The 12,778-nt window shown below is 39.0% G+C and overlaps 3 protein-coding genes across 3 annotated transcripts; all 3 read right to left on the reverse strand.

Annotated features, from left to right (window-relative positions):
- Window positions 1-632: 632 nt before the first annotated feature.
- LOC129572075 (gastrula zinc finger protein XlCGF7.1-like) lies at window positions 633-4,463 on the reverse strand (the record flags this gene model as incomplete). Its single annotated transcript, XM_055451982.1, has 4 exons — window positions 4,460-4,463; window positions 3,603-4,080; window positions 3,329-3,341; window positions 633-942 (listed from the first exon to the last, which is right to left on the reverse strand). Coding segments are annotated over exons 1-4 (805 nt in total), but the record flags the coding sequence as incomplete, so codon positions are not given.
- A 96-nt stretch (window positions 4,464-4,559) lies between these two features.
- LOC129572073 (zinc finger protein OZF-like) lies at window positions 4,560-5,894 on the reverse strand. The gene is made up of 2 exons (XM_055451980.1): window positions 5,821-5,894; window positions 4,560-5,738 (listed from the first exon to the last, which is right to left on the reverse strand). Exon 2 carries the CDS (start codon window positions 5,718-5,720, stop codon window positions 4,560-4,562), a length of 1,161 nt encoding a protein of 386 aa, XP_055307955.1. The 5' UTR covers window positions 5,721-5,738; window positions 5,821-5,894.
- An 876-nt stretch (window positions 5,895-6,770) lies between these two features.
- Window positions 6,771-12,454, reverse strand: LOC129572074 (zinc finger protein 845-like). Its single transcript, XM_055451981.1, has 6 exons — window positions 11,607-12,454; window positions 10,510-10,513; window positions 9,676-10,422; window positions 9,255-9,454; window positions 8,031-8,037; window positions 6,771-7,835 (listed from the first exon to the last, which is right to left on the reverse strand). The coding sequence occupies exons 1-6, from the start codon at window positions 12,452-12,454 to the stop codon at window positions 6,771-6,773; spliced, it is 2,871 nt and encodes a 956-aa protein (XP_055307956.1).
- Window positions 12,455-12,778: the final 324 nt, after the last annotated feature.

Consider the following 12,778-nt stretch of genomic DNA (forward strand, 5'->3'; position numbering starts at 1 on the left):
ACGAATTGTTAGAATTCTGGACAAGTTACAACGTGTTACATTTCCCTCAAACGGTTAATAGCTAAGAACAAATCATTTAAATCAGTTTCATGATGAACCAATTTTTCATCATTCAATTATTTGAATTAGTTTCAATTGAAATAAAAAGACCAGATTTTATATTTTACACGATTTCGTATTTGTTTTTATTTAATGCAAATTGATAATCAAAAGTTGCGTCATTCGATGTTATCGATTTCGAGTGTTATTCCTTGGCAGCAGACAGCGACTTGTGAATCTTCTTATGTTGGTTGAGATGTGTCTTTCGCGAAAAGCTGGCTTTTCGCCAGTGTGGATTCGCATGTGGTTCATCAAATGTCCTTCCTGATCAGTTGTGAAGCTGTTGCACAAATGGCATCGGTATCCGCGTCGCTTGCATTTGGCTTCATGATTTTCCTTTTCCTTCTGTTGTGCGAAAATTCTGAAGCAAGTTGGAAACTTGAACTTTAATGGACGAGGATTGGCGTGAGTTTTGCGGTGGCGTTTCAAATCATTTGCTTGCTTGAATCTCTTTGAGCATTGGTTGCATTCGAATGGTCTCTCGCCGGTATGCACACGCAGATGATGTTTGAAATTCATCTTATGCACACTACAGAATTCCTGACACAGATGACACTCGTAGCGACGTAACTTGCAACCAGTTTCGTGTTCCACCTTGTCCTCGCTGCGATGAAATCCTTGCGAATAATTTGAGCAGCTGATCAGAAATTCATCGAAGTGTGTTTTCAGGTGCGATTGGAGATGTTGTTTTTGGATGAATCGTTTCGGGCACATGTTGCATGGAAATGGTCGTTCACCAGTGTGCTTGAACATGTGATTCTTCAAATTGGTTTTAATGTCAGTGACATAATCGCACAATGAACACGTTTGACGTGTAGTCGATGCTCCGCGTTGTGGTTTGTGCTGATGCGATGATGAAATAGCGATGAACGAACAGCGCACACACTCACACATACTGTGTGACACTATAGAGTCAAGTGTCAATCTTCGAAATGCGGTATAGTGTTGCCACAGTCACTTTCGAATTGAAATTGTCGGAGGACAATACCTACATCGTCAATCATAGATCTCTCTTCAAAATAACTCAATGAACCTCTTTAATTGAAAATTGTCTTCAAAATATAAATATAATTGTTTGGTAGAAAATTGAGATTATAGTAATATGTATTTATGTAGCGTAGAACGAATCGTTTAGATTCACTGTACGTTTACAAATAAAAATTATCTAAAAAAATATTTTGTATGTTGATTTACAGGAATTCCCAATGAATATAGAGCTCTGTTCCAAGCCATCACGTTCGGTTAATTTATCATTCCTATTTGCGTCCAACGAAGTCGATAAGTTGTTTCTTTGACTGAACAACATGTTCAACATCAGCTGCATTGCGCCTAACAACAACACCGCTGCCGCTTAGTTTGAACGAATGAAGAGAGCCCTGTTCCTTGGATTTCTTTCGTTGCAGTCATCCAAATGTCACGATAAAAATTGGTCAATTGATTGTAGACTTGAATTTTCCTTGGTTTTTGATCCTCGGACAATTCAACCAAATGGCTTGACCAGATGTTTTTGTTTTGCATACGGTTCAAAATCGTCTCCTTCAATTCGATGCGCTGAAGCTTCACGATTATTCCATTGTTGCATTGGAAAATTTCCTTAACATCGTCCTGAGACACATTCACCTCCAATATTTGGCATAACCTCTATAATATTTTGTGCAAACCGTCGTGTAATTTGTGTGGAGTGCCGCCGGTGTAGAGATTTTTGATCAGTTTACGCTGGTCTCCCAATTCCTTCATCAGTAATGGATCATATGTTGACGTGGCCTTGGCTTGAGTTGTGCTTTTTTGTTATTTTCCAATCCTTTGCTGGACACGTTCCTTCGTTAAATCCAAAGATTCACAAATATATGCGTTAAGCAGCATGCTGCTATCGTATTGGGTATCAAATGGCCAGAACTCTCCAGCCCAACATCTGAGTCAGAATGGCATGAAAATTTCAGGATAATTAGTGCTTAATTAGTGCTAATTAGTGCCGCTAATTTTAGAATTGGTGCTCAACCTGGGTGGGAGAAATAATTTTTTCAAGTTTAGGGGTTAGGGGTTGAAAAAACATTTTCGGCTGGGGAAGTTCAAATCGAAAACTAATAATACCAATATTTAGTGCCTAATTAGTGCCCGCAGAAAAACTATATCTCGGGGATTTTTTCACCCCCTGAGGAGGTGAATTTAGGGGATGATTTTTTAGGGGTGGAAAAATTCATCCCCAAAATTCATCCCCAATAGTACCAATAATTAGTGCCCAATTGGTGCCCACGAATAATACCTATATCACCTACATTTACTTGAATTTTTTTAAAGTTATAAGCATTTGTTTTATTTGGGGTCAAAAATGTCAACTTTGTCAAAATAAGGTCAAAACACCCTAAAAATGAATCTAATATTTAGTGCCCAATTAGTGCCGCTCCATTTCTCAGAATGTTCATATGTACACTTTCGATTAAATTATAGCCATGAAATTGTTTTATATAATCCATTTCAACCCTTTAAAAATCAAAATGGGGGTTCGGTGCGATTTTCAAGACCAAACATATTAAACTCGATTGATTCAAGCGGCACTAATTAGGCACTAATTCCTCCCCAAATTTAGAATATCTTTGCATTTGAAATTTGTTTTCTGGATTTTGAGAGTAGCGAGTGGGAAAAAAATTTCGCCTGGGGAAATATAAATCGAAAACTTATAATGCCAATATTTAGTGCCCAATTAGTGCCGCTCATTGCAACTCTGAAAATGTTCATATTGTACACCCTCGATCAAATTGTAATTGTTTTGCGAAACAATATATAATCCATTGCTATTGAATTCATCAAAATATACTAATTGCAATTGGCGAGTGTCGCATGCGCATTGTGAGATGCGGCGCGTATGCGATACCGTTAGACAAAGAATATATATGAATCACGTCTGTATAAGTGTCGATCCATCTACTCTACCACGAAAACTCATTTTAAATCTTCCTACTCCGTTTCAATACTGTGAGTAAACTCATTATTTATTATTTATTTATTTGAAAAACCGCAAAGAGGACATTGTTACCTTGATGCTCTCTCGGATCTGTTTAGTTGTTGTTCGTCTATGACGGTGGGTCTTAAACCTGAATGGGAGAGTGTTCACACTGTTGCAGGGACAACACATTATTTTGAAACCGATTCTAAAACTTGAGATTCTTGAGAACGTTGAGTCTTGACTAATTTTGGGCCAAGTTTATTAAATCTAACTAACATACACTACCTTGGATTGGAACCTAAAAATTTTTATTCATCATACGTTGCCATTCCATTCAATCATTCATAATCAATTATTTAAATATGCACAAGAGTTCTGTTCTAATCAGAATACGATTCATTAGAATTCTTGAGTTACAACGTATTCAATTAATTGAAATAAAAAGACCGGCATTTGATTTAGCTCGTATTTGTTTTTATTTAATACAAATTGATAATCCAGAGTTGCGTCATTCGATGTTATCGATTTCGAGTGTTATTCCTTGGCAGCAGACAGCGACTTGTGAATCTTCTTATGTTGGTTGAGATGTGTCTTTCGCGAGAAGCCCTTCGAGCATATTTCACATCGGAATGGCTTTTCGCCAGTGTGGACTCGCATGTGCTTCATTAAATCTCCTTTTTGGTCAGTTGTGTAGGTCTTGCACAAATGGCATCGGTATCCGTGTCGCTTGCAGTTGGCTTCATGATTTTCCTGTTCCTTCTGTTGGGCGAAGTTCTTGAAGCAAGATGAACACTTGAATTTCAGTGGACGAGGACGAGGATTGGTGTGAGATTTGCGGTGGTTTTTCAAAGCAGTTGGGTGACTGAATTTCTTTGAGCATCGGGCGCATTCGAATGGTCTCTCACCGGTATGCACGCGCAAATGACGTGTAAAATCGTTCTTATCCAGTGTAGAGAATTCCTTGCACAAATGACACTCGTAGCGACGAACCGTGCAACCAGTTTCATGTCCCACTTTCTCCTCGCTGCGACGAAATCCTAGCAAACAATTTGAACAACTGAACAAACTGTTTCAAATAATCTAAACTTCATAATATTTCTGGGTTCTGGAGTTCGAAATCAGTCATCTCAAAACAGTAGTTTAAAATCAAATCCCTTAAAATGTTCAGTCTTTAAATTAAAATTCAGATTCTAATCAACTATGTTTGATCTCGATGCTGCTGAAAAGTAACCGGTTGTTCAGTTGAACTCTCTCGAATATTCCACTTGACTGTGCCAGTGCTTATTAGAGTTTATAGTCACAGTAGCTCAGATTCGGTTTAAGAACTTTGATTAGTTTCATAATGAATCAATTTATAAAAATTCAATTACGTAAATAATAATAAATAATAAAAATTCCAGGTTTTATATTTGATACCCATTTGTATTTGTTTTTATTCAATGCAAATTGATGTTTGAGCAAAAATTGTGTCTTTACAAGTGATCGATTTCAAGTATAATTCCATGGGAGATAACAGCTACTTGTGAATTTTCTTCTTGTGTTGGTTGAGGCCAGTCTTTTGTGAGAAGCACTTCGAGCAGGTTTCACATTGGAATGGCTTTTCGCCAGTGTGGATTCGCATGTGGTCCATCAAATTTGGTTTATGATCGGTTGTGTAGCTCTTGCACAAATTGCATCGGTATCCGCGTCGCTTGCACTTGGCTTCATGATTTTCCTTTTCGTTCTGTTCGGCGAAGTTTTTGAAGCAAGACGAACACTTGATTTTCAATGGACGAGGACGAGGATTGGCGTGAGTTTTGCGGTGGGTTTTTAAAGAACTTGCGTGATTGAATCTTTTTAAGCATTGGTCGCATTCGAATGGCCTCTCGCCGGTATGAACACGCAGATGACATTTCAAATTCGTCTTATGCACACTAGAGAATTCCTTGCACAGATGACACTCGTAGCAACGCACCTTGCAACCAGATTCATGTTCTACCTTCTCCTCTTTGCGATGAAATCCTTGCAAACAATTCGAGCAGCTGAACAGAAATTTATCGACGTGTGTTTTCATGTGCGATTGGAGATGTTGTTTTCGAGTGAATCGCTTCTGGCAGACGCTGCATGGAAATGGTCGCTCGCCTGTGTGCCTGAGCATATGCCTTGCTAAATCGCCTTTATTGACTGTAACATACTCGCACAATGAACACTTGTGTCGCTTTCGATTTGCCCTGCCTTCGGTTGGCTTCTTCTTGTCATCGGAACTGTTTGATTTCTTATTTTTACCGGTTCTAGCTGCATCGCCATTCAACCCACTTGACTTCTGATTCTTGTCTTTAGAAAAATGCTTTTTTGGAATGCTTTGTGGCGTTTCGTCTTTGCTAAAGTTTCTTCCTGGAACTCGATTCGCCTCATCCTTGATCTTCTCGATCTTCACTTCCGATTTTACCTCATCCAGTTCGCAAAAATCGAAGCAAACGTCGCTGTCATTCACTTCAGTGACACCAATCAAATTGTCTAGCGATCCAATGGGTGTGTGTATTGGCCGTGACACCATCAGCATTTCGTTGGGACCTTCATATTCTTGTTTGACGGTCGGCTCCTGTTTGATTTCTATTTCACACGAAATCGATTCATTGTGCAATGGTATGACATCGGATTCGTGTTTATCAGGCGTTTCTGTACCGTGACCATTCATTGCGACCCAACGTCAGAGCTGTCAATTAGAAATCAGAATGACCTTTTTTTAGAACCACACATGAAAACTTGAAAAAATACAATTTTTTATTAAAACTCACCTTCCCGTGCGAATTATTTAATACAAGAAATCAATCAGAAATCAAATGTTTTATTTCGCTATTGCAAAATTAAATTGGTCGAAAATCCAAACTCAGCGGATCAACTACAGAACACAAATGGCGTGTTGGAATGACTCTGTTGAGCAGAGCGAAAATGGCGTCGCGAACAAAAGAAAATATTTATTTTGACGTGTAGTCGATGCTCTGTGATGTGCTTTGTGCTGATGCGATGATGAAACAGTGGTGCAAGAACAGCGGACACAGTCACACCCTGCAATGACAAGTGTCAAATGTCGAATTTCGAAAAATGGTGTAGTGTTGCCTCAACAACATTCGAACTTTCGATGAATTCGGGTTGCACAATGCACATTTAAAAGATGTACGGATTATAGTTTGCAAAGCAGCGCATATTTCATTTCTGAAAACTGATTTTATTCTTCGTACTAAGATAGATGTCATCTCTATCAAACCGGAAAAAAATCAAAGCTTCATGAAATAATAATTGCAATTTGAATTTACGAATGGATATTCGATGTCTCTTCACACATTTCTTTGGTACCGATTCTGGAACTTGGCACCGAATAAGCGTTGAATCTTGGCCAATTTCGGGGAAAGATCATTAAATCTAACCAATATGCTGCTGATCTCTGGGTTTCATGGAACCCAAAAACTGTTTCTTATCAAATGATACCAGTCAAATCGATATTCGGGACTATCATTGATAGAAAATAAAATATGGCATTTCCCTCACTATGTTGGCAGCTAAGAACAAATCAATCAATGAACCAATTTGTCATCATTTAATGAGATGGATAATTTCCATTGAAACAAAAAGACCAGTTCTTTATTTGATACAATTTCGTATTTGTGTTTATTTATTGCTATTGATAATCAAAAATTGTGTATTTCCATCTGATCGATTTCAAGTGTAATTCTATGGCAGCAAACAGCTACTTGTGAATTTTCCGGTGTTGGTTTAGATGTGTCTTTTGTGAGAAGCACTTCGAGCATGTTTCACATCGGAATGGCTTGTCGCCAGTGTGGACTCGCATGTGCTTCATTAAATCTCCTTTTTTGTCAGTTGTGTAGGTTTTGCACAGATCGCATCGGTATCCGCGTCGCTTGCAATTGGCTTCATGATTTTCCTTCTCCTTCTGTTGAGCGAAGTTCTTGAAGCAAGATGAACACTTGAATTTCAATGGACGAGGATTGGTGTGAGTTTTGCGGTGATATTTTAAAGCATTTTTGCGCTTGAATCTCTTTGAGCATTGGTCGCATTCGAATGGTCTCTCGCCGGTATGCAGAAGCAGATGATGTTTCAAATTCGTCTTATCCAATGTAGAGTATTCCTTGCACAGATGACACTCATAGCGACGAATCTTGCAGCCGGTTTCATGTTCCAACTTCTCGTCGCTGCGATGAAATCCTTGCGAACAATTTGAGTAGCTGAACAGAAACTCATCGACGTGTTTTTTCATGTGCGATAGGAGATGTTGTTTTCGAGTGAATCGTTTCTGGCACACGCTGCATGGAAATGGTCGTTCGCCAGTATGCTTGAACATGTGTTTTTTCAAATTGGTCTTAATGTTTGTGACATAATCGCACAATGAACACTTGTGTCGCTTTCCATTTGCCTTGCCTTCAGTTGGTTTCTTCTTGCTACCGAAACTGTAAGCTGTGCCCTCTTCCGCGGTTTCAGCTGATTTTTTCTTAGCCGCATCATAATCCGGTTCACTTGGCTCCGATTTAGAGTTGTTCTCCTCCACATTGCTTTGTGGCTTTCGATTTTTGTCAAAGCTCTTCCGTGGAACTTGATTTGCCTCATCCTTAACATTTTCAATCTTCACTTTCGATTTCACATCATCCGTACCATACAAATCGAAGCAATCGTCGCTGTCACCCACTTCTGTACCGCTAATCGAATTGTGAAGTGATCCGATGGCTGTGTATGCTGACCGCGACATCATCAATATTTCGTCGGGGCTTCCAATCTCTTGTTTGATGGTTGGCTCCTTCTTTATTTCCATTCCATACGAAATCGATTCATTTTCGATCGCGATGACATCAACTTTGTGTTTATTAGGCGGCGCTTTTCCGTGGCCATTCATCGCAATGCAATTTCAGTGCTGTCAATTGGAAATCAAAATGTCTATTAGAAAATAAACATGGAACAAACTCTTGAAAAATTGCACGTTGGCATTAAAACTCACCTTTTTGCTGACAATTTAGTTTGTTTTTATTCCGTGAATACAAAAATACGCTGGCCAAAAGGCAAAACTCAGCGAATAAACTATGGCGTGCACAAATTCAGTGTTGGAATGACGCTGTTGAACAGAGCAAAAATGGCGTCGCGAATAAAAGAAAATATTTAGTTTGACGTGTAGTCGATGCTCTGCGATATGCTCTCTACTGATGCGCTGATGAAATAATAATGAACGAATAGCGCACACAATCACACAGTGACTCACACACCGCAATGACAAGTGACGAAACTCGAACTTCGAAGTAGTACACTACACTGTAGTGTTACCACCACCGCATTCACTTTCGAATTTTTCGATGGATTTGGGTTGCCCATTTGGAAAACATACGAATTTCAATTCGCAATTTACAAAGCAGCGGATATTTAATTCCTGAAAATTGATTTTCTTCTTGGGTGAAATGTGAATTTGAAAATTCCGTAATAGATTTGTAATGTTACACTGGAGAATTGTGACATCTTTAGTCCTTTTAGTAGTGGAAGCCTTATGCAATATCGCATTTTGATAAAGTTCACCTCTATTCAACCACAAACAAATCAAGATTCCACCAAAGATATAATGATTGCAATAAGAATTTACGGCTGGATCTTCGATATCAGTGCTTTTCGTCTTTCCAAAAATGGCTTTGAAACCTATTCTGAAACGTGACACCGAATAACTGCTGAATCTTATCTTCTTTTTTCCCCAATTTCAGGGGAATTTTATTAAGTCTTAACTGACATGTCCTTGATCTGGGTTCCAGGGAATCTTAACACTTTTTTCCACCATAAGTTATCATTTAATTCGATATTTTAGTTTTTTCCACATCGAATTATCAGAAAATTGTTCACAATTAATGATTCAAGCAATGCACAAGGGTTCCATTTTGTACTGTGAGAATGATTTTCCCGTTCCAATAAAAATACGAATTGTTAGAATTCAAGCTACATCGTACAACTTTCCCTTCACACGGTTGACAACTAAATAAAAATCAATTCGGATTCATATGAACCAGTTTTTTATTCATTTATTTTCATTTGAGGTGAATTAAGAAGAACAGATATTTTGTTTCATGCGATTTAGTATATTTGTTTTCATTCAACGCAAATTGTTATGCTACTCATAAAATTGTATTTGAAATTGTCTTTCGATGTGACCGATTGCTAGTGCTATTCATTTCCAGCAGACAGCTACTTGTGAATTTTCTGGTGCTTGTTGAGACTAGCCTTTTGCGAGAAGTACTTCGAACATGTTCCACATCGGAATGGGTTTTCGCTAGTATGGATTCGCATGTGGTTCATCAAATGTGATTTACGATCAGTTGCGTAGGTCTTGCACAAATCGCATTGGTATCCGCGTCGCTTGCAGTTGGCTTCATGATTTTCCTTTTCCTTCTGTTGGGCGGAAATTTTGAAGCAAGTTGAACACTTGAATTTCAATGGACGAGGATTGGTGTGAGTTTCGCGATGGCGTTTCAAAGCAGTTGGTTGAATCTCTTTGAGCATTGGTCGCATTCGAATGGTCTCTCGCCGGTATGCACAAGCAGATGATGTTTCAAATTCGGCTTAATCAATGTAGTGAATTCCTTGCACAGATGACACTCTTAGCGACGAACCGTGCAACCAGTTCCATGTTCCACCTTCTCCTCGTTGCGATGAAATCCTTGCGAACAATTTGAGCAACTGAACAGAAACTCATCGACGTGTGCTTTCATGTGCGATTGTAGGCAATGTTTTTGGGTGAATCGTTTTTGGCACACACTGCATGGAAATGGTCTTTCGCCAGGGTGCTTGAACATGTGTCTTTTCAAATCGGTTGTGAAATCGGTGACATAATCGCACATTGAACACTTGTGCCGCTTCCTATTTGCCTTGCCTTCAGAGGGTTTCTTCTTGCTACCAAAACTGTTTGCTGTGCCCTCTTCCCCTGTTTTGGCTGAGCTTTCCTTTGCCGCACCATCATCCGGTCCACTTAATTTCGATTTGGAATTCTTCTTCTCCACATTGCTTTGTGGCCTTAGATTTTTGTCAGAGTCCTTCCGTGGAACTTGATTCGCCTCATCCTTAACATTTTCAATCTTCACTTCCGATTTTACTTCATCCAGGTCGAAGAAATCAAAGCAACTGTCGCTGTCATCCGCTTCTGCACCACCAATCGAATTGTCAAGCGATCCAATGGCTGGGTGTATTGACCGCGATACCATCAAAATTTCGCCGGAGACTTCGCTCTCTTGTTTGACGGTCGGCTCCTGTTTTATTTCCATTCCACACAAAATTGATTCATTTTGTAATGCAATGTCATTTAAGTGTTGCCTATCAGGCGGATCTGTGCCGTGACCATTCATTGTAAGGAAATTTCGGTGCTGTCAATCAGAAATCAGAATGACCTTTTATTAGAAACCACACAAGAAATAAACTCTTGGAAGATTACTATTTTTTCTACAACTCACCTTTCTGCACAAATGTTTTTATTACAAAAAATTGATCACAAATCAAATGTTTTATTTCGTTATGGCAAAATGAATTGGTCGAAACTTCAAACTCAGCGAAAAAACTATAGCTTGCAAAAATTACGTTTCGAAATGACTCTGTTGAAGAGAACAGAAATGGCGTCGTGAATAAAAGAAAATATTTAAATGCTCTGCGATGTACTTTGTGCTGATGCGATGATGGAATAATAATGGATCAATAGCGCACACAGTCACACACCGCAATGACAACTGTCGAAACTCGAACTCCGCAATGTGGTGTAGTGTAACCGCAGTGAATTTCGAATATTTCGATGAGTTCGGATTGTCTAGTTCAAAATTGTACGAATCATAATATGTAATTAAAGAAGCAGCGGATATTTTATTTCTGAAAATCGATTTTCTTCTTGGAAAAACTTGGATGAAATTGATTTTAAAATTTTTGAATATTACACTTTGGAGAATTTTACCATCGAGTGTAAGCTAAGTAGTCGAAACTTTGCGCAAAATTGCATTTTGATAAATTTCATCTCTACTTAACCACGAACATATCAACATTGCATGAAGGAAACAATTGCAATTATAATTTTCGGCTGGGCACAGATGGTTTTGAAACCGATTCTAAAACTTGAGAATCTTGAGATCATTGAACCTTGACTAATTGTGGGCAAAGTTTATTAAATCTAACTAGCATACACTAGATTCCAGGCAACCTAAATACTTTCATTTATCATACGTTTCATACGTTACCATTTCATTCCATTCAATTGTTCATAATCAATTATTTAAGAGATGCACAAGAGTTCTGTTCCAATCAGAATACGATTCGTTAGAATTCTTGAAAAGTTACAACGTGTAACATTTCCCTCCCGCGGTTAATGGCTAAGAACAAATCAATTAAATCAGTTCCATAATGAAGCAATTTGTCAACATTCAATTACTTGAATTAGTTTTAATTGAAATGAAAAAGCCAGGATTTGATTTGATTCGTATTTTTATTCAATACAAATTGGGAATCCAAAGTCGTGTCATTCGATGTTATCGATTTCGAGTGTTATTCCTTGGCAGCAGACAGCGACTTGTGAATCTTCTTGTGTTGGATGAGACTAGCCGTTTGCGAGAAGCACTTCGAGCATATTTCACATCGGAATGGCTTTTCGTCAGTGTGGATTCGCATGTGTCCCATCAAATTTGGTTTATGATCAGTTGTGTAGCTCTTGTATAATTCGCATCGGTATCCGCGTCGCTTACAGTTGGCTTCATGATTTTCCTTTTCCTTCTGTTGTGCGAAGTTCTTGAAGCAAGATGAACACTTCAATTTCAAAGGACGAGGATTGACGTGAGTTTTGCGGTGGTATTTCAAAGCATTTTTACGCTTGAATGTCTTTGAGCATTGGTCGCATTCGAATGGTCTCTCGCCGGTATGCACAAGCAGATGACATTTCAGATTCCACTTATCCAATGTAGAGTATTCCGTGCACTGATAACACTCATAGCGACGAACCGTGCAACCGGTTTCATGTTCCACTTTCTCCTCGTTGCGATGAAATCCTTGCGAACAATTTGAGCAGCTGAACGGAAATTCATCGACGTGTGTTCTCATGTGCGATTGGAGATGTTGTTTTGTTATGAATTTCTTTTGGCACAGGCTGCATGGAAATGGTCGTTCGCCAGTGTGATTGAACATGTGAGTTTTCCAGTGGCCTTTGTAGGAAGTGTCATAATCGCACAATGAACACTTGTGTCGCTTTCCATTCGCATTGCCTTCAACTGGTTTCTTGTTGCTACCAAAACTATCAGATGTGCTGCTTTTCCCGCTTTTGGCTGATCCTTTCTTCGTCGCACCATCACCCGATTCACTTGTTTTCGGTATCGGGAAACGCTTGTTCGCATTGTTTTGTGGCTTTCGATTTTCGTCAGAGCCCATCCGTGGAACTTGATTCGCCTCATTTTCAACATTTTCAATCTTCACTTCCGATTTCACCTCATTCAGATTGACATGATCGAAGCAATCGTCGGTATCATTCACATGTTCACTTCCAATCGAATTGTCAAGCAATTCAATGTCTGTGTGTGTTGATATTGATACCATCGCAATACCATCTTCTGGCTCTTGTTTGACGGTCGCCTCCTGTTTTATTTCCACTTCGGACAAAATCGATTCGTTTGGCAAAGCGATGGCATCGGATTTGTGTTTATCAGGCGGCTCTCTACCGTGACCATTCATTGCGACGCAATTTCGGTGCTGTCA

Source organism: Sitodiplosis mosellana, unplaced genomic scaffold (genome assembly GCF_009176505.1).
Source record: "Sitodiplosis mosellana isolate CC-2019 unplaced genomic scaffold, AAFC_SMos_1.0 Smas_scaffold_4080, whole genome shotgun sequence".
Taxonomy (NCBI): Eukaryota; Metazoa; Arthropoda; class Insecta; order Diptera; family Cecidomyiidae; genus Sitodiplosis; species Sitodiplosis mosellana.